The sequence below is a fragment of the Xenopus tropicalis genome, chromosome 9 (assembly GCF_000004195.4).
Source record: "Xenopus tropicalis strain Nigerian chromosome 9, UCB_Xtro_10.0, whole genome shotgun sequence".
NCBI classification, from domain to species: Eukaryota; Metazoa; Chordata; class Amphibia; order Anura; family Pipidae; genus Xenopus; species Xenopus tropicalis.
Genome location: NC_030685.2, coordinates 14,042,078 through 14,067,320, shown reverse-complemented (window position 1 = coordinate 14,067,320; position 25,243 = coordinate 14,042,078). Strand labels below are relative to the sequence as shown.

Sequence of the window (25,243 nt, the reverse complement as noted above, 5' to 3'; positions counted from 1 at the left end):
GTTCATACTTCAACCTATTGTTTACACTACTGCCTGTTGCTAAGGTCAGTAGGACCCTAACAACTAGATAACTTTGCTGATTAAAGCTTGTATCTATAAGCACTGCTGGTTCTGACTATTGATACCATGTAGCAGAAACTGATTAACAGGACAGCTGACTCGGGCTATGTTGTTTCAGAAGTCACAACCAGCCGACAGATACTGCTTTCCCTAGCAGCTACATTTACAAATAACTTTAAAGCCACTGAACGAATGTATATTCACCTATTGTACAGCGCTGCGGAATATATTGGCGCTTGTAAATAAATGTTAATAATAATAATATTGGGAAGTTGCATGGTATTATATTGAGCAAAAATGTATTTCAGGGTGAAGTTCCCCTTTAAGATAATTCCTGAGCCTTTTGTAGCTGCTATTTTTTTACCCCCCAAGCCAAATGCCACATTTTGCCCTAGAAGCCATATTTCTGACTCTTGCTCTTCTTGCCCTGCAGAGATTGGCTCGTGACCGTCAGTGTGTAGATCATTGGCTGGATTATGGCAGCTTCCAGCTTCTGATTGGTGATTACATCAAAGCCCAGGAGTGTTTCCACGAGGCGGTAGTTTTAAGACGAGACCATGTTCCCAGGTAGGAACAGCATCACATTACCCAACCAGCATAGCTACCAGCCAGAGACCCTCAAGTTAGGTGCGACCCCCCCCCTCCCCCCCAAATTATATATATTGTCCCATTCCTGCTTTTTATTCAAAGGAAATGGAAACTTTCAAAACAAATGACAGTTGCATTGCTCAGACCACTCTTGCAATTTCCATTCATGTGTTTTTCTAGTTTTCTAGATATTAGCAGTCGTTTTTAAGCCTCTAATAGAACCAAACTGAAACCACAGCGCCACCTGCTGGCCATTTTGGCAAACAGGCTGCAGTTGGTTCAAACTTCCTTTGTGATGTTGCTCTCATTACTGAGCAGAGAAGAGTCAGCTAATGTCTCTCTGGCATCTAAACCTACACCAAATAATGTATATTAAGCACATTTTTCTAAACTCCTTCCTGCTTGTGGGCTGAACCCTGCCCACTGGCTGGGAACAGATTAAATTCTCTCAAGAATGCATTAGGGTATGTGCAGTGTAAAAACCTTAACAACACAGGCTTATGTGTGGGTGCCCATAGTAAGTCCATGTGTGAGTGTGGGTGCCCATAGTAAGCCCATGTGTGAGTGTGGGTGCCCATAGTAAGTCCATGTGTGAGTGTGGGTGCCCATAGTAAGCCCATGCGTGAGTGCGGGTGCCCATAGTAAGCCCATGTGTGAGTGCCAGTGCCCATAGTAAGCCCATGTGTGAGTGTGGGTGCCCATAGTAAGTCCATGTGTGAGTGTGAGTGCCCATAGTAAGTCCATGTGTGAGTGTGAGTGCCCATAGTAAGTCCATGTGTGAGTGTGGGTGCCCATAGTAAGTCCATGTGTGAGTGTGGGTGCCCATAGTAAGCCCATGCGTGAGTGTGGGTGCCCATAGTAAGTTCATGTGTGAGTGTGGGTGCCCATAGTAAGCCCATGTGTGAGTGTGGGTGCCCATAGTAAGTCCATGTGTGAGTGTGAGTGCCCATAGTAAGTCCATGTGTGAGTGTGAGTGCCCATAGTAAGCCCATGCGTGAGTGTGGGTGCCCATAGTAAGTTCATGTGTGAGTGTGGATGCCCATAGTAAGTCCATGTGTTAGTGTGGGTGCCCATAGTAAGCCCATGTGTGAGTGTGGGTGCCCATAGTAAGTCCATGTGTGAGTGTGGGTGCCCATATTAAGCCCATGCGTGAGTGTGGGTGCCCATAGTAAGTTCATGTGTGAGTGTGGGTGCCCATAGTAAGCCCATGTGTGAGTGTGGGTGCCCATAGTAAGCCCATGTGTGAGTGTGGGTGCCCATAGTAAGCCCATGTGTGAGTGTGGGTGCCCATAGTAAGCCCATGCGTGAGTGTGGGTGCCCATAGTAAGTTCATGTGTGAGTGTGGGTGCCCATAGTAAGTCCATGTGTGAGTGTGGGTGCCCATAGTAAGCCCATTGCTGTCTCCCTGCCCAGCTTGCTCCTCAGTGGAATTGCTGCTGCTACGCTCGATCACTGCAAAGACGCGGAGGTGTTTTTTGAAGATGCCACGTGCACGGACCCAAGTAGCACCTTGGCTTGGACTCTGCTAGGTAAGCTCGCTGTTTCAGGATTTAGATTGTAAGCTCTAATGGCTAGGTCCCTCCTTACACGTAACATATAATCACTGACCAAAACCAGATGTAAGTTGGGTGTATGGTCCCTTCTATTGTTTCTACCTGTGTTACTATGGTCTGTGCCCATTAACCCTGTCCTGTCCTGCCAGGGCTGCTCTATGAAATGCAGGGCAACGACATCAGGATGGAAATGGCTTTCTCCGAGGCTGGCAAACTGCGTCTGGCAAAATGTGCCCAAGAGAGAGCCGTGGCACTGTCATGGGCTAAACCAGCAGGGGGCACTAACTCTAAATCTGCACTTGGCAATGCCAGCGAGAAAGGTAAGCCAAGCAAATACAGTCTATTTTGTCTGTCTGTCTATCTATCTATCTATCTATCTTATATCTGTCTGTATATCTATCTTATATCTGTCTGTCTGTCTATCTATCTATCATCTATCTATCTATCTATCTATCTATCTATCTATCTGTTTTTTACTGTAGTGCCACGTTTGTCTGCCCAGGCCCAGACTGGCAATCTGTGGGTTCAGGCAAATGCCAGAGGGGCTGCTGTAAGGTGTCATAGGCACTCACTATTTATTGGGCTGGGGGGGCTGTTTGGGTCTCTGTGTACCTGAAATGCCAGGGCCTATTTTGTATCCCAGTCTGGACCTGTCTGTGCCACATGATGCCACATGATGTAGGAGCTGCCATTGTGCATGCACCCACAGAAGCCAGGCAATATGACAGCTCCTACCCACTGGGGGGAATACAGTTATATAGAGAGTCAATATTCTGTGCCCACACTAGGCCTTACATGGGTTGCTTTCTGGTTAAGTGGAATACAAACCATGGTTATTGTTAGGGGATATTTCCCCTTTACTCATAGCTTGCACATCTGTCATTAAGGCACACTTTCCAAAGGAGCCACTGAAGGGCCACATGAAACCACTCCCGCGTCCCACCGAGCTGAATCGCCATCGGTAAATATATCCTTGAGTGGCCGCCCAGCCGAAGAGAAAGCCTCTCTCACCAGACGTGCGTCCGTTTCCTCTCTCCGCAGCAAGTCCACCAAGGCGGGAACTCACAAAGGTGGGGAATCTCTTATATCCTGATGTTCCCTTTAGTGCAGTCTGTAATACAGGGCTCTATAGGGAAAGCTCTGCTCCTCAGCCAGCTATAGGCCTTCCTATACCTTCTGGTCTCTCTCTCTTTGTACTAGCCTTGTCCTGGTAGCCCTGTGTGTGATGTTTCACCAGGGGGCAGCGCAACACTGCTACTAATGCTACACAACAATGGGAGCAGACCCTGCAAATGCTGAGGGGCCCAGGAAGTTGTGAGGAGAAAGAAAGGGCTGGGCTGATGTTCTTCTGAAAAACATCAGATCAAACATCTTTCTGACAACTTTCTTGACAACATCTTCAACTTCTTCATGTTCAGAAAGTGACCAGCAGGTGGCACTGCTGCTTTACATCCACTTATTTTAAAGGTTTACTTATCTTTTAATATGGTGGATCCGTTGTTAAGGGCCCTACTAAGGCTGAATAAATAATCTCTATCCCTAACATGTATTGAAACTATAGATCTTTATTTTATTTTCAGGGCCCCCTACAATTCTGGGCCCCTCAGCATTTGCAGGTTCTGCTCCCATTATTGCATGGTATTAGTGTTATTACCGTAGCAGTGTTGTGCTGCCCCCTGGTGGAAATCAGTAGAGAGGATGTGTATGGTAAGAAGGTAATGAGGATGGGAATAACCGTATATATTCGAGTATAAGCCGATCCGAATATAAGCCAAGGTACCTAATTTTACCTAAGAAAACTGGAAAAACTTATTGACTTGAGTATAAGCCTAGGGAGGAAAATGCAGCAGCTACTGCTAAGTTTCAATAATCAAAATAAATACCAATAAAATGACAGCTCCCCTCAGCGTCCTCCCCAACATCCTCCAGCTCCCCTCAGCGTCCTCCCCAACATACTCCAGCTCCCCCCAGCATCCTCCCCAACATCATCCAGCTCCCCCCAGCATCCTCCCAACATCATCCAGCTCCCCCAACATCCCCCAGCGTTCTCCCCAACATCCTCCAGCTCCCCGCCCTCAGTGTCCTCCAGCTTCCCCCACCCAGCGTCCTCCCCAACATCCTCCAGCTCCCCTCAGTGTCCCCCAGCGTTCTCCCCAACATCCTCCAGCTCCCCCCCCTCAGCGTCCTCCAGCTCCCTTCATCTGCCCTGTGTTTCTGATTTCAGAAGTAACAACCAGGGCCAGTTCGGAACCAGAAGCCCAGCCAGAAGCCATCAGCATTTTCATGGAGGCAGCCCAGTTTCTGACTCGAGTCAACGCCTTGCAGGTCAGAACCGCACACTCGCACGCATTGAGTAGCAGACGAGGAACAGGATTTCCCTTCTTGATCTCTCTCTTCTCTGCTTATGTAAATGCAGTTTGTACAGAGAGCTCTGGCCCATGAGTTGCTGTGCCCAGATGGAGGCCCAACCTGCAGGTACCAGCTGATGTGCGCTCAGATGCACCTCATGAGGAAGGAGCTGGAGAAGGCCCAGCAGAACCTCCAGGAGGCTTCCCAGATCAACCACCAGGTATTTCCCTTCTGCAGCCACATTAGCCGGACCTCTGGACCTGGTATCATATATAGTGACTGATATACTTGATGTCTTCACAGAATCCTGATGTTTGGGCCCTCAAGGGCCACCTGAACTTCCTGAGTGGCAGAAAGAGTGAGGCCAAGGGCTGCTATGAGCACACACTCAGCCTGGTGAGCGACGCCTCCGACATGCACCCTGTGTATCTGCGCCTGGGCTCCATCTACCTTGATGAAGAAGAGGTAAGACTGAGAGTTGGAGGAGAAGGACAAGGATATACTGTTGCTTAGTGCATGTACATGGACTCTATGGAGGCACTGTAGAATAGTCCTTTTATACCAGCATTTTATAAAGGGGAACTTCACCCACATAATGCCTCATTCTAAACAACTTCCAAATATACATTTATTTAATATTTATTTAATATTTACCGTGGTTACATTATATATAGTTACAGTTATATGTTCTTTTCTCTGGTTCTGACTACGGAAACAATGTAGCAGAAGTTCTCCTCCAGGTCTGTTGGAAATAGAAGCCAGTTAACCAACAGAATAGAAAGATAAGTTATTAACAGTAACAATATCAATAAAATTGGAGCCTCACACAGCAACAGCTTTTTGGTTGCCTGGGTCGGTGACCCCCATTTGAAAACTAGAAGGAAACAGAAGACTATAATAAATAAAGACCAATTGAAAAGTTCTATAACATATAGTTAACCTGAAGGGCTGTGATAGTTGAGTCTGGATATTGTTCATTATCACCAACTTCAGCTACGACACACAGAGCTACTTAGTAGCAGCTAGTTGTCACGGCTACTAAACACCAGAAAATCCGCTGCCATAGACAATACTAAGAATTGCCTCTGCTAAAACACACGTAGAGACAGTTATCAGTAAATGATCAGCATTGTCTGTTTTAGTAGCTGTGACAAGTAGCTGCTACTAGTAGCTCTGTGTGTCTTTGCCTCCTGCAACTTCACATGACTTTGGAGTCGCAGCGACTAATCAGCACAAATGCGCTCAGTTAGTCGCAGTGACTTTTATAGAAACCTATGGTGGGTAAGTAGCCACAATTAGTCACCATGACCGAGTTTGCGGCAATTAATCACCCCATGTGTCTTCAGCCTAATCTCTCCATGGGACATTACCCTGAAGGGAGGAAAATGGAACAGCAAACAGGCTTGCAAGTGATTGGCTCAGTGTACATCACAATGCAGTGACCAATGGCTGAGGCTAAGAAAGACCTTAATCAAGTGTGCCTCTGGGAATACAGAATAATACAGTTATATATATCTTGTTAAGTTACCCTTTAATGACGAATATGAGCTTTGACTCTTCCTTGATGTGACAGTATGAAAAAGCCAAGAAGACATACCTGCTGGCCTGCAAACAGTCGCCAACGTGCCTGACCTGGCTGGGAGCGGGAATCGCTTGTTACCGGGTAAGATACTTCCCATGTAGAGACGCCATTGGCTCCTTCCTGATTAGCAATTCAGTGGCAGTGGTCCGATAAGGGGAGGGTCTTTGGGGGTGGGGGCCTTTTCCCCAGGGGGTTTCATAATGTTATATGGAAACCACTAAAAAGTGATCTAAAAACCCCCAAAAATTAATGGATGTAAACTTAATTAGGGTTCTCAGAGCACTTTTTGCCATTTACATTCATTTTCTGTTTTTTTAGGGGTTTTCTGGGATATTTGCGGTTTTAGGCTGCTAAAACCAGGCTTTTGCATCAACTGAGAATCAGCCTGGGAATACAGGATGTGCAGAGGCAGTTAGAGTTACTGGCACTCCGGGCCTGCATAAAGCTGAAAGCCGGCCTAGCAATATAAAACTGCTAATATAATAGGTATAATAGGTTAAGTGCTCAGAGGGCCACTCTGAATAAATTCAAACCAATATTTATGGGTTTTAAAGGAAATGAATGGCACTTAACATTATTTTCTTCCTGGCTTTCAAGATATTTGCAGTTTTACACTGTAATATAATGAATTTAAAATATCAGTGCCACCTGCTGGTCATTTCAGGCAAGTCAAGTGAGTTTCCTTAGAATAGGAACTTGTTGCTCTGCTTGGAAGTGACCAGAGAAACTTCCGATGATCTTTCCTGCCCCCAGACTTCATTTTCTGAGCAAAGCTGCACCCCAAAGCATTCCTTTATTCTCCCGACGTTTCCCTTAGTTTGATGTGTGCTTGACATGACTTTCTGTGTCCCCGAACAGCTGGAGGAGATGGAAGAAGCAGAAGACGCTCTCTCAGAAGCAAACGCTTTAAACAACAACAACGCGGAGGTGTGGGGTTACCTCACTCTCGTCTGCCTGAAGGTGAGTCCCTGACACCAGGTTTGTGGGTCTCCAACCAATCAGGCAGTTGCTTTAATTCTCCTAGACCAATCAGAGCAATTCGCTGTCTGACTGCTATGGGTACTGCACTGGTTTAACATAACATGCATTTATTTATTTATTTATTGATGATTGTGGAATATTACTTTTCCCCCTGTACTTACTGATTCCAACCATGCTTTTTTTAGACTGGGAGGCAGCTGGAGGCCGAGCAGTCGTATAAATACACGAGGAAGGTTGGTACCAATTTCTGCTTTATTGTTGCTAAACAACCAGGGTCATACTGGCCCAGTGGGACATCGGGAGAAATCCTAGTGGGTTCTGCTCTTGTCTGTATGGGAGGTGAAGGTCTGAGTTGGTGCTGGAAAGGGGGTATTGAGGCAGCCAAAGTTGGGGTTCAGCAGTGGCAGCTGGGGTGGTGGGCCCTTGGGGTCAGGTTTACTGGTGGGCCCGGAGTGGGGGTTCAGCAGTTTTACTGGAGGCAGCCGGAGTGGGGGTTCAGCAGTGGCAGCTGGGGTGGTGGGCCCTTGGGGTCAGGCTTACTGGTGGGCCCGGAGTGGGGGTTCAGCAGTTTTACTGGAGGCAGCCGGAGTGGGGGTTCAGCAGTGGAAGCTGGGGTGGTGGGCCCTTGGGGTCAGGCTTACTGGTGGGCCCGGAGTGGGGGTTCAGCAGTTTTACTGGAGGCACCCGGAGTGGGGGTTCAGCAGTGGAAGCTGGGGTGGTGGGCCCTTGGGGTCAGGTTTACTGGTGGGCCCGGAGTGGGGGTTCAGCAGTTTTACTGGAGGCAGCCGGAGTGGGGGTTCAGCAGTGGAAGCTGGGGTGGTGGGCCCTTGGGGTCAGGCTTACTGGTGGGCCCCACGTACCCCAGGCCAATACTGTGTACTGATGGGATCCTATATCTATAATTACTGTTCCAGCAGCGAATAGAATGCCTGGGAATTTACATTTACACAAAACCCAGTGGGCCTTCCTTCTCCAGTTTCCGTTTTGGAGTAAGGTATAAATAGTTGTTAATGAGAATCCCACATAGTAGAACTCAGCAAGTATAAGGGGGTCCAGGCACTTTGTTTAATAAATGGAATTTGAGGCCAATACTTAAAGAAGCTGCTCCAGCAGAACACAACAGTAATTTATATAAAACATATAATATCACATATTCCCCCCTGGTGCATTTCATGCCTTTTTGGCAACTAATAAGCCCAGGGCCCCTTATCACCGGACACAATACTAAGGGTCTTTTATTTTATTTCCCACCAGCTGAATCTACAGAAGGAGGATTTGCTCACAGAGATCCATTCCTTACAAGAGGAGCTCGGCTTTGGAGACCCATCCTTCTAATGGCACTCTATCATGTTATACTGTATGTATATATATATAGCTATGGCATCTCGGCAGCACCAAGCATCATGGTGGCACTGACAGATAAGCTGCCCAGGTTCTGCCCATGTATATAGATTAGGGGGAGCATTACGTTAGCAATGAAAGTTAATAGCAGGAGAGTATTCCTCATTCTGCAGCCTCTTGGACCTAATGGATAATTCCTACTGCAAAACTTGGAGCCTTTTGTTTATTAAAGGGGACCTGTCACCATAAGAAATAATTCCAAATTGTTTTATTCACCTTTAATGGTATTACCCCTAATTCCCTGTATCGCAGGGTACCGGTACCCACTCATTTTCAGAGGGGAGTCTCGAGTTTCTATCCCCAACAGTCCCAACATGGCAACCAGAAGAACATGCGGCTATTCAGGCCTGGGACCCCACAGCGCTAATGAAATAAATAAGTACCAAACAGACACAATAAGGGGGGGATTTATCAACTTTGTAATTCGAAAATGTTTACACAATTCAAATTTTTTGGCACCACAACTCCCAATATTATGGTTCAAAAACTCGAATGTTTGATATTTATAAGTGCAAAAAATCTGAAAACTGGGATGTAAAACATCTCAAAGCTTGTGAGTTTATGTAGAAGCCAATGGGAGTTGTCCTGGGCAAAACCAAGCCGTTTTTTTCCATTCCCAAAACTGATAAACAAGCCCATTGTTCTGCTCTGCACTTTTGCTGTTATTGTGCAACTTCCCGTGACAGGTATATTAGGGGTTTCTCTTTAACAAATTTTGGTTCGGAAGCCGGAGTTCCAAGGAAAATAAAATGTAAACTACCCCAGTCTGAGCTGGAATGGGCTGATCCAATCTATACTTGGTTTATGTAGCGCTGAGTTTTTCCCAGGCTGAATATACAAACTAGGTTATGGATTTGGTTCAGTATTTGCCCAAATTTATTCAGTACTTTGCCAAATCCAAAAATGATATATAATAAATAATCTATACATGATGTTGGCTTGGATGTATCAGTAGCTCACACTCAACGAAAGGTTTGTGGACTTCAGCCAATAAACAAAGGTCATTGATGCATAGGAGAACGTCTACTTTCCCTTCAAAGGGCTCCATCATTATTGCAGTGGCTTGGGCCAGTCAGCAGGAACAAACGGCAACTGTTCCGTTTCTACAAGGCGTGGAAAAACTAGATTTCACCCTTTTGCCTCTCCTCTTCCAATGTTCTCCTTGCTCAACAAGAGCACCCCCCCCCCGTACCAGCAGTAAAGGGGCATCTGCGGCCTTAAGTGTGGCCTTACGTTCAACTGAAAATGGCGCCTGGCTGAATTGCTGACTATTTTGGTTGCTATTGATAGACATAGATACCACAAGATGAACTTTTGGGACAGGAGTGATGAAGACTGATCAGCTTGCTGGACTTAGACAAGAATCAGAGGGTTATATGATGTTGGCATGAAAGCCTAGAGGGAAAGAATAAAGACAACTGTAGCACATTCTTGATGTGGCATTTTGGTACACACAAACGAGTGACTCTCAAAAGACTGGTTGGTACTAGTCCTAGTCTTCTGAGAAGCAGTAGAACCCCTGCAAGCAGCGCCTTCACTGATGCCACTGATACGGGAACCTAATCAGACTGGGAATCAGCAAGGTATTGACTGAGGGAAGGGAATATTGTAGTCGAGGGCGGGCAATAAGGTGAGTGAGTCAATAAAAGGGAAGGAATAAGAAAGGTATGGACTGAGGGAAGGGAATATTGTAGTCGAGGGCGGGCAATAAGGTCAGTGAGTCAATAAACGGGAAGGAATAAGAAAGGGATGGACTGAGGGAAGGGAATATTGTAGTCGAGGGTGGGCAATAAGGTCAGTGAGTCAATAAACGGGAAGGAATAAGAAAGGGATGGACTGAGGGAAGGGAATATTGTAGTCGAGGGCGGGCAATAAGGTCAGTGAGTCAATAAACGGGAAGGAATAAGAAAGGGATGGACTGAGGGAAGGGAATATTGTAGTCGAGGGTGGGCAATAAGGTGAGTGAGTCAATAAACGGGAAGGAATAAGAAAGGGATGGACTGAGGGAAGGGAATATTGTAGTCGAGGGCGGGCAATAAGGTGAGTGAGTCAATAAACGGGAAGGAATAAGAAAGGGATGGCCTGAGGGAAGGGAATATTGTAGTCGAGGGCGGGCAATAAGGTCAGTGAGTCAATAAACGGGAAGGAATAAGAAAGGGATGGACTGAGGGAAGGGAATATTGTAGTCGAGGGCGGGCAATAAGGTCAGTGAGTCAATAAACGGGAAGGAATAAGAAAGGGATGGACTGAGGGAAGGGAATATTGTAGTCGAGGGCGGGCAATAAGGTCAGTGAGTCAATAAACGGGAAGGAATAAGAAAGGGATGGACTGAGGGAAGGGAATATTGTAGTCGAGGGCGGGCAATAAGGTCAGTGAGTCAATAAACGGGAAGGAATAAGAAAGGGATGGACTGAGGGAAGGGAATATTGTAGTCGAGGGCGGGCAATAAGGTCAGTGAGTCAATAAACGGGAAGGAATAAGAAAGGGATGGACTGAGGGAAGGGAATATTGTAGTCGAGGGCGGGCAATAAGGTCAGTGAGTCAATAAACGGGAAGGAATAAGAAAGGGATGGACTGAGGGAAGGGAATATTGTAGTCGAGGGCGGGCAATAAGGTCAGTGAGTCAATAAACGGGAAGGAATAAGAAAGGGATGGACTGAGGGAAGGGAATATTGTAGTCGAGGGCGGGCAATAAGGTCAGTGAGTCAATAAACGGGAAGGAATAAGAAAGGGATGGACTGAGGGAAGGGAATATTGTAGTCGAGGGCGGGCAATAAGGTCAGTGAGTCAATAAACGGGAAGGAATAAGAAAGGGATGGACTGAGGGAAGGGAATATTGTAGTCGAGGGCGGGCAATAAGGTGAGTGAGTCAATAAACGGGAAGGAATAAGAAAGGGATGGACTGAGGGAAGGGAATATTGTAGTCGAGGGCGGGCAATAAGGTCAGTGAGTCAATAAACTGGAAGGAATAAGAAAGGGATGGCCTGAGGGAAGGGAATATTGTAGTCGAGGGCGGGCAATAAGGTCAGTGAGTCAATAAACGGGAAGGAATAAGAAAGGGATGGACTGAGGGAAGGGAATATTGTAGTCGAGGGCGGGCAATAAGGTCAGTGAGTCAATAAATGGGAAGGAATAAGAAAGGGATGGACTGAGGGAAGGGAATATTGTAGTCGAGGGCGGGCAATAAGGTGAGTGAGTCAATAAACGGGAAGGAATAAGAAAGGGATGGACTGAGGGAAGGGAATATTGTAGTCGAGGGCGGGCAATAAGGTCAGTGAGTCAATAAATGGGAAGGAATAAGAAAGGGATGGACTGAGGGAAGGGAATATTGTAGTCGAGGGCGGGCAATAAGGTGAGTGAGTCAATAAACGGAAAGGAATAAGAAAGGGATGGACTGAGGGAAGGGAATATTGTAGTCGAGGGCGGGCAATAAGGTGAGTGAGTCAATAAACGGGAAGGAATAAGAAAGGGATGGACTGAGGGAAGGGAATATTGTAGTCGAGGGCGGGCAATAAGGTCAGTAAGTCAATAAACGGGAATAAGAAACCATGTAAACTCTCTATAACTTGAGTAGGATCTGAGAGACCAAAAGCCAACTTGGAAAAGCATAACGAGAGCAAACTGTATTTAAAGGGAATATGGTTCCAACAAGAGAGGAAATAGACAACTGGCAAGACTAACAACTAACAGAAGTCCAGCATTAAAAAAAATGCTTAGAGCATCATTGTGCTCACTGCAGCGTCATCGCACTCACCGCAACGACACAGTCAGAAATGCCCAGATGTGTGGCACTAAGTACTGAGGCTTGTAATCCCTGCATATAAATCTAGAGCCCAACTGTAGCTCATCCTTACTGGTTCATTCAGTTCCAATTGCACCCCAATAATGGCAGACTGTAGAGCCCATTCAACCATGTTCTTCCCCCCATACATTGTTAGGTGATATATGTCCTTAGGGAATGGAAACTGTAAAGGGAAAGTAAGTAAATGTACATAAGTGCGGCATATAACGTAGATCAGAACCTGGACTGTGTGGAATCAGAACATGGACTGTGTAGGAGAGACTACACCTAAAATTAGTACGAGACTCTTGCACTTCTATTGAGGCCCCTAAGGGGGGAGGTACGGCAGCCAATGGCACTGAGCAGAGCATTTATCAGGCCCAGTATATGGGAGAATGTGGCTCTAATTCAACACAGACACATGAAATGTGACATTTTAGTGTTCTATAGAGTCTCATTGGATGAGTGTTTCATTCCATTTTGATTTTATTCCCAAGAATATTCCTACTCAGATGCCACTCAGGGGATTTTACTTGTTTCATGTAAACACATTTCTCTCCCCTTCTAAGCTGCAGTGGGATTGGTCTCTTGGTATTTCTAATCAGCAGCCTGGCTTAATTAGACAAAGCCATTCATTAGCAATGAGATAAAAGTCCCACGTCTCAATCGGCACATTCACCACCTGCAAGAGATACCCACCAGCGGCAAGTGTCGGACTGGGGTCCCCCCGGCCCACTGGGTCCCAAGCCAAGGGCCCACCTCCCCTGCTTGCCTCTGCTCCACTTTGCATTGCTTGCTATCAACCATTGGACTGGTGTTCCCAGGGCCCCCCAGGTACCCAAGCCAAGGGCCCACCTCCCCTGCTTACCTCTGCTCCGCTTTGCATTGCTTGCTACCAACCATTGGACTGGTGTTCCCAGGGCCCCCAGGTACCCAAGCCAAGGGCCCACCTCCCCTGCTTGCCTCTGCTCCGCTTTACATTGCTTGCTATCCACCATCGGACTGGTGTTCCCAGGGCCCCCCAGGTACCCAAGCTAAGGGCCACCACCCAGATACTGTCACACCCTGCCTGTCCCTGCTCTGCTTTGCATCACTTATATTGCTCTTCACTCAGTATAATGTTCTTTATAGTATATTTTTGTGAATAGGAAGTAGCAATTCTTTTATCATATGCAATTACTCTTCTGTATAGGTGTCAGTAAGGGTCAGTACACTATGGCTGGGTTTAACAGTCTAATAGAAACAAGTGCTCAGAACCAGACGCCTATACGTGAGGTTTTCATCCTGGGATTCCAAACCCCTCGCAGCTACCGGGTTGGGCTCTTTATAAGTTTCTTTGCCATTTACACGTTGATCTTATCTGGGAACCTTCTGGTCATCTCACCGATGTTGTCTTCTAGGCTCTTATATTCTCCAATGTACTTTTTCCTCAGCCATCTCTCACTGTCTGAAGTCTTGCTCAGCACAAATATTACTCCACTTATGCTGGATGCCCTGCTCAGCAATGGAGTCACCATGTCCATATCTGGCTGCCTCGTGCAGCTTCAGCTCTTTGGCACCTTCGTGGCAACAGAGAGCCTCCTACTCACAGTGATGTCCTATGACCGATATTTAGCAATCTGCCGTCCATTACATTATGCCTCCATCATGGACTACTGGTCCTGCATCTACTTATCCATTACTTGTTGGGCTCTTGCTACTTTAATCAGTTCTATTTCAGTTGGCTTTATATCCACCCTATATTTCTGTGGATCAAATATCATTGACCACTTTTTCTGTGACTTTGCTCCTCTGTTGAGGTTATCTTGCTCCGACACGTCTATGGTGGAGCTGGAGGTTTCTTTGCTTTCCACAACACCCACCATCTTTCCATTTCTCTTTATCATTGTTACATATTGTTGCATCATAAGGTCTATCCTGAGAATGCCATCGCTCAAGGGCAAGGAAAAAGCCTTCTCCACCTGTAGCTCTCACCTGGGGGTGGTTTCCATGTATTACATGACAATAATCATGGTGTATGTGATGCCTAACAAAGGACATTCAAAGACGAGGAACAAGGTGGTCTCGTTGCTTTACACTATGCTTACACCGTTTTTAAATCCCATCATCTACTCTCTGAGGAATCAGGAGATCAAATCAGCTTTGGGTGGGTTATTGAAAAGGAAACATGCAATAAAAATGTTACTGTAGGATCTGAATAAGGGAAACAAAAACCCACAAGATCCAATAATTATAATTGCTTACCCCATACCTAGGGCTAGTGCTTTTCTTTGGCCCAGGGTACTTCTCACCTGTCCCAGGGTTCCCTTGTGGCTGCCCGGAACTGTATAGTAAAACCAGAACGTAGATTTAAAAGGCTGAAACATAGGTTCTACTGTGTAATGTGCATGTCCGAGGGCAGGGGTCCCCAACATTTCTTACTCGGGAGCCACAGTCAAATGTAAAAAGACTTGGGGAGCAACACAAGCACCATAAAAGTTCATGGAGGAGCCAAATAAGGGCTGTGATTGGCTATTAGGCAGCCTCTATGCACCCTATCAGCTTACAGGGGCTTTATTTGGTAGGAAATCTTGTTTTTATTCAACTAAAACTTGCCCCCAAGTCAGGAATTCAAAAATAACTCCCTGGTTTGGGGGCACTGAGAGCAGCATCCAAGGGGTTGGGGAGCAACATGTTGCCCCTGAGCTACTGGTTGGGGATCACTGTTCTAGGGCCACAGTAAAGGTGGCCATACACGAGCTGATTCTACATACAATTTTGGTTGCTTTAGCCCGATTCGCAGCTTATCTGCCTATGTATGGGTATGAACAATGGGTCTGCCCGACTGACATCTGGCCTGAAATTGGCCCAGTCTCAATAGGGCAGGGACCACATTGGCTCATTGATGCTGTCCCTGAACCAACACCACATATACCTTTCCTTCTAATTCAATTGTTTGGTCCCATGGCAAAACAACTGAATTAATCCGATATTGCCCACCCGTAGGTGGGGATATCGGGAGAAGATCTGCTCGTGTGTGGCCCCCTTTAGATTACTGGAGATAGGGAGAATAGGGTGGCACGGCACTTACTAGAACAGCACCCTAGGCCACTGCATTTTTCTGCAAAGAGGAGCATCACCCTAGAATCTGAGGTAAGATCTAGCACATTGGCACCTTCCAGTAATTAACCCATTTATTCTCCTTCAAAGCTTCCCATTAAATTGACCAACTGGATCATATGGAAAGGCCTGTGCAGAGCCATCACAAGTGGACTGTTCATTTATAAATTTCGGTTCAACATAAAATGTATATGAGCAATACTTTATATTTTGTGTATTGTTTGTTCTCAGTTCCACTCTCATGTACTTAATATTCATGTAGTCAACCCTCATTCCTCCATAGTACTAAATATGTATTCCATTAAAAAATACATTAATGACAGAAGTGGACTGCATCTATGGCAGTATGTGGGTCACGCCTATTGGCCATTATTTGTACTCAGTACATTTTGAGACATAGAATATATATTGGGAGCTCAGAATCTATCATTTACATTTGAATGACAAAGTTACTTTTTGTCATCACAAAAATGTATTTTGTTAAAAAGAATGAATTTTTGTATTTGCAGAAAGGACACGGTGCTGATAATATTCTTTTTTGTGGTCACAAACATTTCTGTATTCGTCAAACGAATAGTCTAATCACAAAATCTGCTTGAGTTTATTTACTAACCTAGAGCTGTGTGCAAAGTGCGAAATATTGCCTCAATGTGAATGTGGTATTTTTAATTTCCAGTGTATGCTGTGCATGCTCTAGATAACATCAGTGAAATAAAAATATGAAAAAAAATATATAATTGGTGTATACAGAATTTATTATGTAAAAATAATTTTGTGTCTACAAAAAAGTTATGTGCTGGTAGAATTGATTTTTTTTTGTTGATACATTCTCTGCTACACAATACACTGTTTACAAGTGGCTCTCCAATGGCAGCCCTGACAGGGCTATTGTTTGTTCTGCTTGTGTTACTACCCTGGAGAAGAACAATATGGGAAAGGGCATTATGGACTGGACACAGGCTGACGGCAGGCAGAATGGTAACTCTCCAATCCCCCAAGCAAGGGAGTCTTTATTATTATATTGCAGTCCAAGAGCACGAAACACACATTCACAATGCACTTCCCCACAGGTACCAACCCCAGGGCCGCCATCAGGGGGGCACAGGGGGTACGATCGTCCCGGGCCCGGACGTTTTTAGCTTTAAAGGGGGCCCGGCCGTGCTAAAGTTTTCTTAGCTCGGGCCCCCTTTAATCAAGTCCGGGCCCTCACTCCCTCCTCCGGAGGACACCACGGCAGCAGGCAGGTAGGCAGGCCGGCCGGCCCTGGGGGAACCTGGAGAAAGCTTTGTGGAGGGGCCTGGGGGAACCTGGAGAAAGCTTTGTGGAGGGGCCTGGGGGAACCTGGAGAAAGCTTTGTGGAGGGGCCTGGGGGAACCTGGAGAATGCTTTGTGGAGGGGCCTGGGGGAACCTGGAGAAAGCTTTGTGGAGGGGCCTGGGGGAACCTGGAGAATGCTTTGTGGAGGGGCCTGGGGGAACCTGGAGAAAGCTTTGTGGAGGGGCCTGGGGGAACCTGGAGAAAGCTTTGTGGAGGGGCCTGGGGGAACCTGGAGAAGGCTTTGTGGAGGGGCCTGGGGGAACCTGGAGAAAGCTTTGTGGAGGGGCCTGGGGGAACCTGGAGAAGGCTTTGTGGGGGGCCTGGGGGATGCTGGAGAAAGCTTTGTGGAGGGGCCTGGGGGAACCTGGAGAAAGCTTTGTGGGGGGGCCTGGGGGAACCTGGAGAATGCTTTGTGGGGGGCCTGGGGGATGCTGGAGAAAGCTTTGTGGAGGGGCCTGGGGGAACCTGGAGAAAGCTTTGTGGAGGGGCTTGGGGGAACCTGGAGAAGGCTTTGTGGAGGGGCCTGGGGGAACCTGGAGAAAGCTTTGTGGAGGGGCCTGGGGGAACCTGGAGAAGGCTTTGTGGGGGGCCTGGGGGATGCTGGAGAAAGCTTTGTGGAGGGGCCTGGGGGAACCTGGAGAAAGCTTTGTGGGGGGGGGCCTGGGGGAACCTGGAGAATGCTTTGTGGGGGGCCTGGGGGATGCTGGAGAAAGCTTTGTGGAGGGGCCTGGGAGAACCTGGAGAAAGCTTTGTGGGGGGCCTGGGGGAAGCTGGAGAAAGCTTTGTGGAGGGGCCTGGGGGAACCTGGAGAATGCTTTGTGGGGGGCCTGGGGGAAGCTGGAGAAAGCTTTGTGGAGGGGCCTGGGGGAACCTGGAGAAAGCTTTGTGGAGGGGCCTGGGGGAACCTGGAGAAAGCTTTGTGGAGGGGCCTGGGGGAACCTGGAGAAAGCTTTGTGGAGGGGCCTGGGGGAACCTGGAGAATGCTTTGTGGGGGGCCTGGGGGAACCTGGAGAAAGCTTTGTGGGGGGCCTGGGGGAAGCTGGAGAAAGCTTTGTGGAGGGGCCTGGGGGAACCTGGAGAAAGCTTTGTGGAGGGGCCTGGGGGAAGCTGGAGAAAGCTTTGTGGAGGGGCCTGGGGGAACCTGGAGAATGCTTTGTGGGGGGCCTGGGGGAACCTGGAGAAAGCTTTGTGGGGGGCCTGGGGGAAGCTGGAGAAAGCTTTGTGGAGGGGCCTGGGGGAACCTGGAGAAAGCTTTGTGGGGGGCCTGGGGGAAGCTGGAGAAAGCTTTGTGGAGGGGCCTGGGGGAACCTGGAGAAAGCTTTGTGGAGGGGCCTGGGGGAACCTGGAGAAAGCTTTGTGGAGGGGCCTGGGGGAACCTGGAGAAAGCTTTGTGGAGGGGCCTGGGGGAACCTGGAGAAAGCTTTGTGGAGGGGCCTGGGGGAACCTGGAGAAAGCTTTGTGGAGGGACCTGGGGGAACCTGGAGAATGCTTTGTGGGGGGCCTGGGGGAAGCTGGAGAAAGCTTTGTGGGGGGCCTGGGGGAAGCTGGAGAAAGCTTTGTGGTGGGGCCCTGGGGGAAGCTGGAGGATGCTTTGGGGGGGGCCTGGGGGAAGCTGGAGAATGCTTTGGGGGGGCCTGGGGGAAGCTGGAGAATGCTTTGGGGGGGCCTGTTTAGGGGGGCACTGGCTACCAAACTTTTAGGGAGCCCTGGGCTGGCTAGCAATGATTTAGGGGGTACCTGCCCTGGCACCAATGCAAAATGTAACTCCTGGACACCAATGTTTTAGGGGGCCCTGGCTACCAATGTTTTATGTTCTTTGTATTGATGGGAGGGGTCACTGGGGGAGGGGCCATTGGGGGTGTGGGAGGAGCCCAGAAAACTTTTTTGTGAGGGGCCCCGTGATTTCTGATGGCGGCCCTGACCAACCCCATCGCTGGGGAACGGGTTTTAGCTGTTATATACAGATCTTAACCCCCTTATTAAATGATACTGGAAAGCTGGATCTTATTCTTCTTTGTGTTCCACATAAATTAATCAATTTATGGTTGAAAACTAAATTTCCCACATTTGTAAAATCTCTACCATTTGTTGTGCTTGAAGGGTAACACAACCCTCACAATTTGGGGCTTCTTACGTATCTGGGCTTCTTACGTATCTCTTTGCTGCCTTACAGAGATGTGCCATATATAGTGATGAGTGAATTTTTGTCGCCAGCCATGGATTCGCAGAGAATTCCCACATTTCGCCATTGGCGAATTGTTTTGCGAAACTTCTGTGAAAATTCACGACCGGCGGAAATTTCGCCACGAGTAATTTTTGTCTGTCGCACGTCAAATTAGGCGCGGTTGCAGCAAGAAAGGGTGTGGTCGCGCAAAAAAAGGGTGTGGTTGCATCAAAAAGGGTGCGGTTGCTCAAAAAAAGGGTGAAGAATACCCACAGGCGACAAAAAAAAAATAGACACAGGCAACAAAAAAAATCATGCAAATTTTTCGCCGTTTCGCAAATTTTCTTGCCGTTTCGCAAATTTCATGGCGAAGCGAAACGGGACAGATTCGCTCATCACTAGCCATGTACAGACAGTTACATAGGGGCTGATTCATTAAAACACGAGTTCGAATCCCGAATGGGAAAAATTCGGATTGGATACGATAATTTCTGCAGATCGCAAATCACGGAAAAATCGTAACAGTCACGATAATATCGTATTGGCGATCCGAAAGTTACGAAATTTTCGTACCGAACGATTGTAAAGAGCAGCAGAACCTTTCCGAATTTTTCGCACAAGCGTATGAAAAATTTGCACACGAAAAAGTTGCGCAAGTGCGAAAAAAATGGCATAAATACACTCGGAGCGTTCATGTCTTAATAAATCGCCCCCATAGAGTTTCCTCATGGCCTTGGTGTGTTATGGGTATTTCTTGGTTCTTAGTAGTGATGGGCGAAAAGTTTCGCCAGGCATGGATTCGCGAAAAATTTGCCGCACGTCCAAAAATTGTCGCGGCGTCAAAAAAGAATAGTCGCGGGCGACGAAACAAGAGCCGTGCGACGAAACAAGAGCCGCGCGACGAAACAAGAGCCGCAGGCGACGAAACAAGAGCCGCGCGACGAAACAAGAGCCGCGGGCGACGAAACAAGAGCCGTGCGACAAAATAATAGCTGCGGGCGCCGAAACAAGAGCCGCGGGCGACGAAACAAGAGCCGCGCAACGAAACAAGAGCCGCGCGACGAAACAAGAGCCGCGGGCGACGAAACAAGAGCCGCGGGCGACGAAACAAGAGCCGCGGGCGACGAAACAAGAGCCGCGCGACAAAATAATAGCCGCGGGCGACAATTTTTTTTGTCGCACGACATTTTCGCCGCTTCGCGAATTTTTCAAAGATTCACGAATTTTTCGCCGAAGCGAAACGGAACAGATTCGCTCATCACTAGTTCTTAGTTGATGAAAAGGGAGGGAACCCTTAGTTCTTCCTCATAGGATTACAGCTTGGGTAGCAGGTAGAAGTACTGAAGGCCCTGAGGTATAGGGAGGCCATAAAATGAAGGAAGAAGTTTAGATCTCTGTGATGAAGCTTCTCCTTAGAGAAGTTGGGGTACATGGACCCCATGAATAAAGTTATTAAGAGGCTAGCGTTTAAGCACACTGTAGGAGTGTGAATCATTCAGGAGTAGTTAGCAAGAGCGCCCTTTGCGCCAACCAGGAGAACTAGTGTGCGGTTAGACTGATATTTCTCTACTACCTGCTCCTCTGCAAACAGTAACTCAGCACAATCAGGATGTTAGAAATGTAGCTTCATTTACTTGTTTAATGGGACCAATAACAAAAACCACAGATAGGTTAATAAAACAATAGGCAAAAAGTATGTTCAGCACAAGCCCCTATTTATTTAACTCACGTTGCAAAATCTGGAATTAACACCAACATGTGGTGGTAGCTCAAGGGTCCCCGAGCCTCAGTAGGTGCTCTTAGGCGCGATTAGTTATGAGTGATTTTTTTGCCAGGCCTGGATTCGCAGCAAATTTCCGCATTTCACCATTGGCGAATTGTTTCGCGAAACTTCTGTGAAAATTCGGCACAGAATTTTCTTTTTGCTGTGCGTCAAATTGGGCGCAGTCGCGTCAAAAAAGTGTGATGACAAAAAATAGACGCAGGAGACAAAAAAGACACAGGCGACAAAAATAACGCGCGACAAATGCATTTCGCAAATTTTTCACCGTTTCGCGAATTTTATGGCAAAGCGAAACGTGACAGATTCGCTCATCACTAGGTGCGAATTATCTGAGGAGCGGGACCGACCCAGTGGCGCTGAGCAGAACTATAGGGAAGTGAGGGGAGCATCTTTCAATGCAAGTGTCTTTAATAAATTGCATAAACTTGAGGGACAACTGTGCCATTTTGTGCACAACTGCAACGGCGGTTACAGTTCTAATGGGCCCTATAGCCTTCTAGTAAAATCACGAAGCAGGTTGGGATGCTCCTGTAGTGCTTACTCCTTCACCTCCATGGTTACTTTTTGCCCTGTACTTGTGCAGTATGTGTAAACATGCCCCCCTCAGTCTGTTGTTTCCAAGGATTAAAATGGCGCCCTCTGCAGAGGGTAAAGCATAACCCATCAGATAATTGATGTAATGTACCCTTTGGTCCTGAGATAGCAAGACAATTATTAATACAGCACAGGCTATAATATAAAATATAAGGAGACATATCATGGTATAAGCAGCTCTTCGGAGAACCTTCAGGTTGGGGCCACCAGCGTCCCCCACATTCTCCTGCATATGACGAGTGTGCTTGCACAGAGACACGATGATATGGGCTGTGGTGACTGTTACAATCAGGGTGGGAATACCGCAGTTGATAAACATCAAAGCAAAAGCAATGGAGACATTTTCCCCACTATAAGTAAAGAAGGACTTCTGCAAGGCTGGAGCTGTAGTATTGGCCGTGTATACTCCATTAGAACTCAAACTGGTAACTAAGGTGCTAGCGATGGGTAGAAAGTGAATGGCCAAAATGATCCTGGGCATCAGGGGGTCAATGTTCCTCTTGAGCTGGGCAAGGAAGCCAAGTTTGTGGTCACAGATTTTGACAAAGAAGTAGCAACACAGACAAGCGTTGAACCAAGCGCATGAGAGTACTGAGAAAATCGAGATACAGCTGAGGATTTTGTCCACAGAGGTTGCGTTTGGGAGAAGAACAGAGCAGAGGATGGAAGCCCCATTGGAGCCAGAGAAGATGGCGTCGTAAAAGGTGAGGCAGACGATAATCTGGTCGATAGGGTTCAAACCTTGCCCTTTTATATAGCAATAGCAATTCACTGAAATGATGAACACACTGCACACCAACCCGGCAATGTTTTCAACCAGATATATGATCGTGAGTACAGAGCTGAACATAAATTCCATGTTATCTTCAAATGACTTCTTCTAGCTCCTCCAGGGACTTTATAGAAAATATGGTGTTATCTGGAAGTTCCACTAAATATTAGGTACCAATGATCTTAGTTGGCTCAATCAGACCTGGACTTCTTTACCCTCATCCAGGCAGAAATGCAGCAATGATCCTTACGGTAAATGATTTGAAGAGTAGGACCCACGCGTCATTCCAAGATTTACACATATACAAATTCCCAAAGATATTGTATAACTACATCTCTAACATTTGCATTAGAGAGTGCAAAAGACAAACAAACCTAGTGGTGTTAGTATACATAACAATTTGCAAATGAATCCATTCTTCAACTGTCAGTACGGAAAGGGAAAGAGATCAACAAGAAAAAGAGAAATAAAAGCCCCTTTTTAACCCTTCACACTGCAGGGGAAGCAGCTCCACTATACACAAGGCCAAGTATCGGCTAAAGTAGTGTAAAGGTCAACAACGTTAAAGTGTTAGAAATGCTTATTCTAGCAGGATGGATTGGCCCTGGCTCTGGTGGAGGAGTCCCATACACGGGTAGATTGTAGCTGTCAATATTGGTCCCTTAGACCAATTCAGCAGCTTATTGGCCAGTGTAGGCCAGTGTAGGGGCACTACCGACGGGCCTGCCCAACCGACATCTGGCCTGAAATTGGCCAGATATCAATCAGGCAGGTTAAAAGATTTAGTCGGATCGGGGACCGCATCCACGAGCCAATGCAGTCCCCGATCCGACAAAATCTTTTAACCTGCCGAACAATATCTGTCCGATTGAGTCCTTAACAGTTGATCTAATTCCCCTGATATTCCCCACCTATATCGGGAGAAGATCCGCTCGCTTGGTGACCTCGCCAGGCAAGCGGATTGTTACGTGTATGGCCACCTTTGGTTTGGTCCATGTCAGACTAATGCTGCCTATGCCAATGGGTAGAGCCAACCATAAAGCTTGTTGGGGGAGGAATAATGGTCTAGGCCTGTTTAGGGGCATATTTAGGTCCGGAGTCTAGGGCAGCAGCTGATCTAAATACACCCCTGATAATGTCCGATGGTTGAATTAGCACATGGGTCTCCATGTGAGCAGTAACGCCACGCCAAGGCTTCAACCTTTGTTACTGGCCATTCACACACCTTTCATATCACCTGCCACTTACACAACCACACAGCTGTCTATCAGTGCACAAACATACAAACATACACAGCTTTTACTCTTCTGCTAGCTAGGAATCTAATATTTGCATACAAAGCAATGGGAAAATGCTTCATTTACAAAGAGCAGACACAAGGTCACCATACATAAATCATTTGCACCTTGTTGTTTTAGCGTCTATGACGGATTTATCTGCTCCTATTGCCTATTAACCGTGGCTTAGAAGAAAGGTGCATTATGCAGAACTATGGACCCAACTAACCCCCAACTATACAACTGCCATTAAGCAGACGTTAAAGAGTAAGACAGAAGGTGAATAAAATAAAAACTGCAGGAAAAAACAAAATGAATAGATAAAATAGAAAGGAAATATAAGAATCCACCAAATGTATAGGTTTTGAAGTTGGTCAAATAATGAGTTTTCTACAAAAAAAATTCAAGTAAATATCAAATCATAAAACATCATCTGTAAAGTATAGAACATTCAGTTCTTTTATACAAGGCTGAGCTGGAGACAGAGGATTCACCTGAATAAGTATCTTAGAAATTGAGTAGAATCCTAAAGCAAATCCTTAGAAAGAAAACAGAAAGAAGGGAATGCATGGGGGGGGGGCAAAAAGAGAAAAGTGAAAAGTAAAGGAAACTGCATTTAGGAAATGAGAAAAGAAAAAGAGACGAAATTCTGTAGAGAACTGTTTAAACTGATAAATCTATTGGAAAAAAATGAAGAAAAAAATCACACATGAGATAAAATCATTGGCCCTTATTTATATAGTGCTGCATATTCCACAACACTTTACAGACATTGTTCACTTTTTACATTAATAACTACCCATGTGGACTTACTGCAACCACACATACATACATACATACACACACACGAATGGGGTCAATTTAATCAGGAGCCAATTAACCTGCCTGTATGTTTTTGGAGTGTGGGAGGAAACCGGAGTCCCCGGAGGAAACCCACGCAGACACGGGGAGAACATGAAAACTCCTTGCAGATAGAGCCCTGGCTGGGATTGAACCCAGGACCCCAGCGCTGCAAGGCAACAATGCTAATCACTGTGCCTCCGTGCTGCCCACAAGGTAAACTGCAGGGTACACACAAGATATGGAATGGTGTAAAGCAGAATGGAATAAAATCAATAAATATCAAATCATGGAAATGAAAAAAAAAGAAAGAAGAAACAAAGTGGAGATTATGAAAATAGCAGAAGTCATGAAGGAAGGAAGAAAAACATTGAAAGGAACAAAGAAGAGAAAAAACCAACATAGAGCAAGAAGTAGAGAATGCAGAAGGAAAAAAACAGAAAACACAGAGAGTAGGAAATGCATTCAATGAAATGAGAGCAAGAAAAAATAATTTCTAATAATGAAAACAAAATACAAAAAAAGAGAAAGACATAAGGGAGGGAGAAAAAGCCAGAGAAAATGGGTAACAAGAAACAAAAAAGAAAATAAGAATGTGAATGTGTAGAAAGCAGAAGGTTGAAAAAGAATTAAACAAGACATGAGTGGTGCATAAAAGAAAGAAGAAAAGAAGAGAAATAAAAATAAGTAAACAGTAGAAAGGAATGACAGATAAATTAAAAGAAAACAAGAAGGAAGAAAATTCTAGAAAGGAATTGCAAAGTGATGGAGAAACTTTGTATGGAATGCACTGTATGTGCATGTGCAAAATGCATGCAATGTATGCAAAATGCAAAGTGATGGAGAAACTTCCTTCCATTCCTTCCATTACAGAAAGGAATGGTAAAGGAACAGGACACTAATAAAGTACAGTTGAAAAGTAATGAGCATGTATGAAAGAAAAAATGAGAGAAAAGAAAGAAAAGGAAGGAAGGCAACAAAGGAAAGAAGAAAAAAGATAGAATGGCAAAAAAGAATGTAATGGGTAAAAAAACAAAGAAAGAGAAAGAAAGAAATAAGGAAGGTAACAGAGGAAGGAAAAAAAGATGGAAATAAGAGCAAAA

The 25,243-nt window shown here is 46.2% G+C and overlaps 3 protein-coding genes across 5 annotated transcripts in view; 2 read left to right on the top strand and 1 right to left on the bottom strand.

Annotated features, from left to right (window-relative positions):
• Positions 1–8,710, top strand: part of cfap70 (cilia and flagella associated protein 70) — a 30,002-nt gene extending 21,292 nt beyond the window's left edge. For 2 of the 3 annotated variants that reach the window (XM_031893374.1, XM_004918098.4), the window contains exons 18-28: positions 494–627; positions 2,062–2,177; positions 2,351–2,521; positions 3,089–3,271; positions 4,426–4,526; positions 4,618–4,770; positions 4,854–5,015; positions 6,124–6,213; positions 6,991–7,092; positions 7,299–7,346; positions 8,368–8,703. In XM_031893374.1, the coding sequence (XP_031749234.1) occupies positions 494–627; positions 2,062–2,177; positions 2,351–2,521; positions 3,089–3,271; positions 4,426–4,526; positions 4,618–4,770; positions 4,854–5,015; positions 6,124–6,213; positions 6,991–7,092; positions 7,299–7,346; positions 8,368–8,448 (1,341 nt within the window). In that variant the 3' untranslated portion in view covers positions 8,449–8,703. Of the gene's footprint in view, positions 1–493; positions 628–2,061; positions 2,178–2,350; positions 2,522–3,088; positions 3,272–4,425; positions 4,527–4,617; positions 4,771–4,853; positions 5,016–6,123; positions 6,214–6,990; positions 7,093–7,298; positions 7,347–8,367 lie in introns of all 3 variants that reach the window. The other variant, XM_002940598.5, reaches the window with a different exon arrangement.
• Positions 8,711–12,661: 3,951 nt separating this feature from the next.
• Positions 12,662–14,759, top strand: LOC116407668 (olfactory receptor 477-like). The gene has a single exon (XM_031893426.1). The coding sequence runs from the start codon at positions 13,466–13,468 to the stop codon at positions 14,483–14,485; it is 1,020 nt and encodes a 339-aa protein (XP_031749286.1). The 5' UTR covers positions 12,662–13,465; the 3' UTR covers positions 14,486–14,759.
• Positions 14,760–21,162: 6,403 nt separating this feature from the next.
• On the bottom strand, positions 21,163–22,110 carry t2r52 (bitter taste receptor 52). Its single transcript, NM_001172035.1, is given in 1 exon segment — positions 21,163–22,110. A coding segment is annotated over 1 exon segment (948 nt).
• Positions 22,111–25,243: the final 3,133 nt, after the last annotated feature.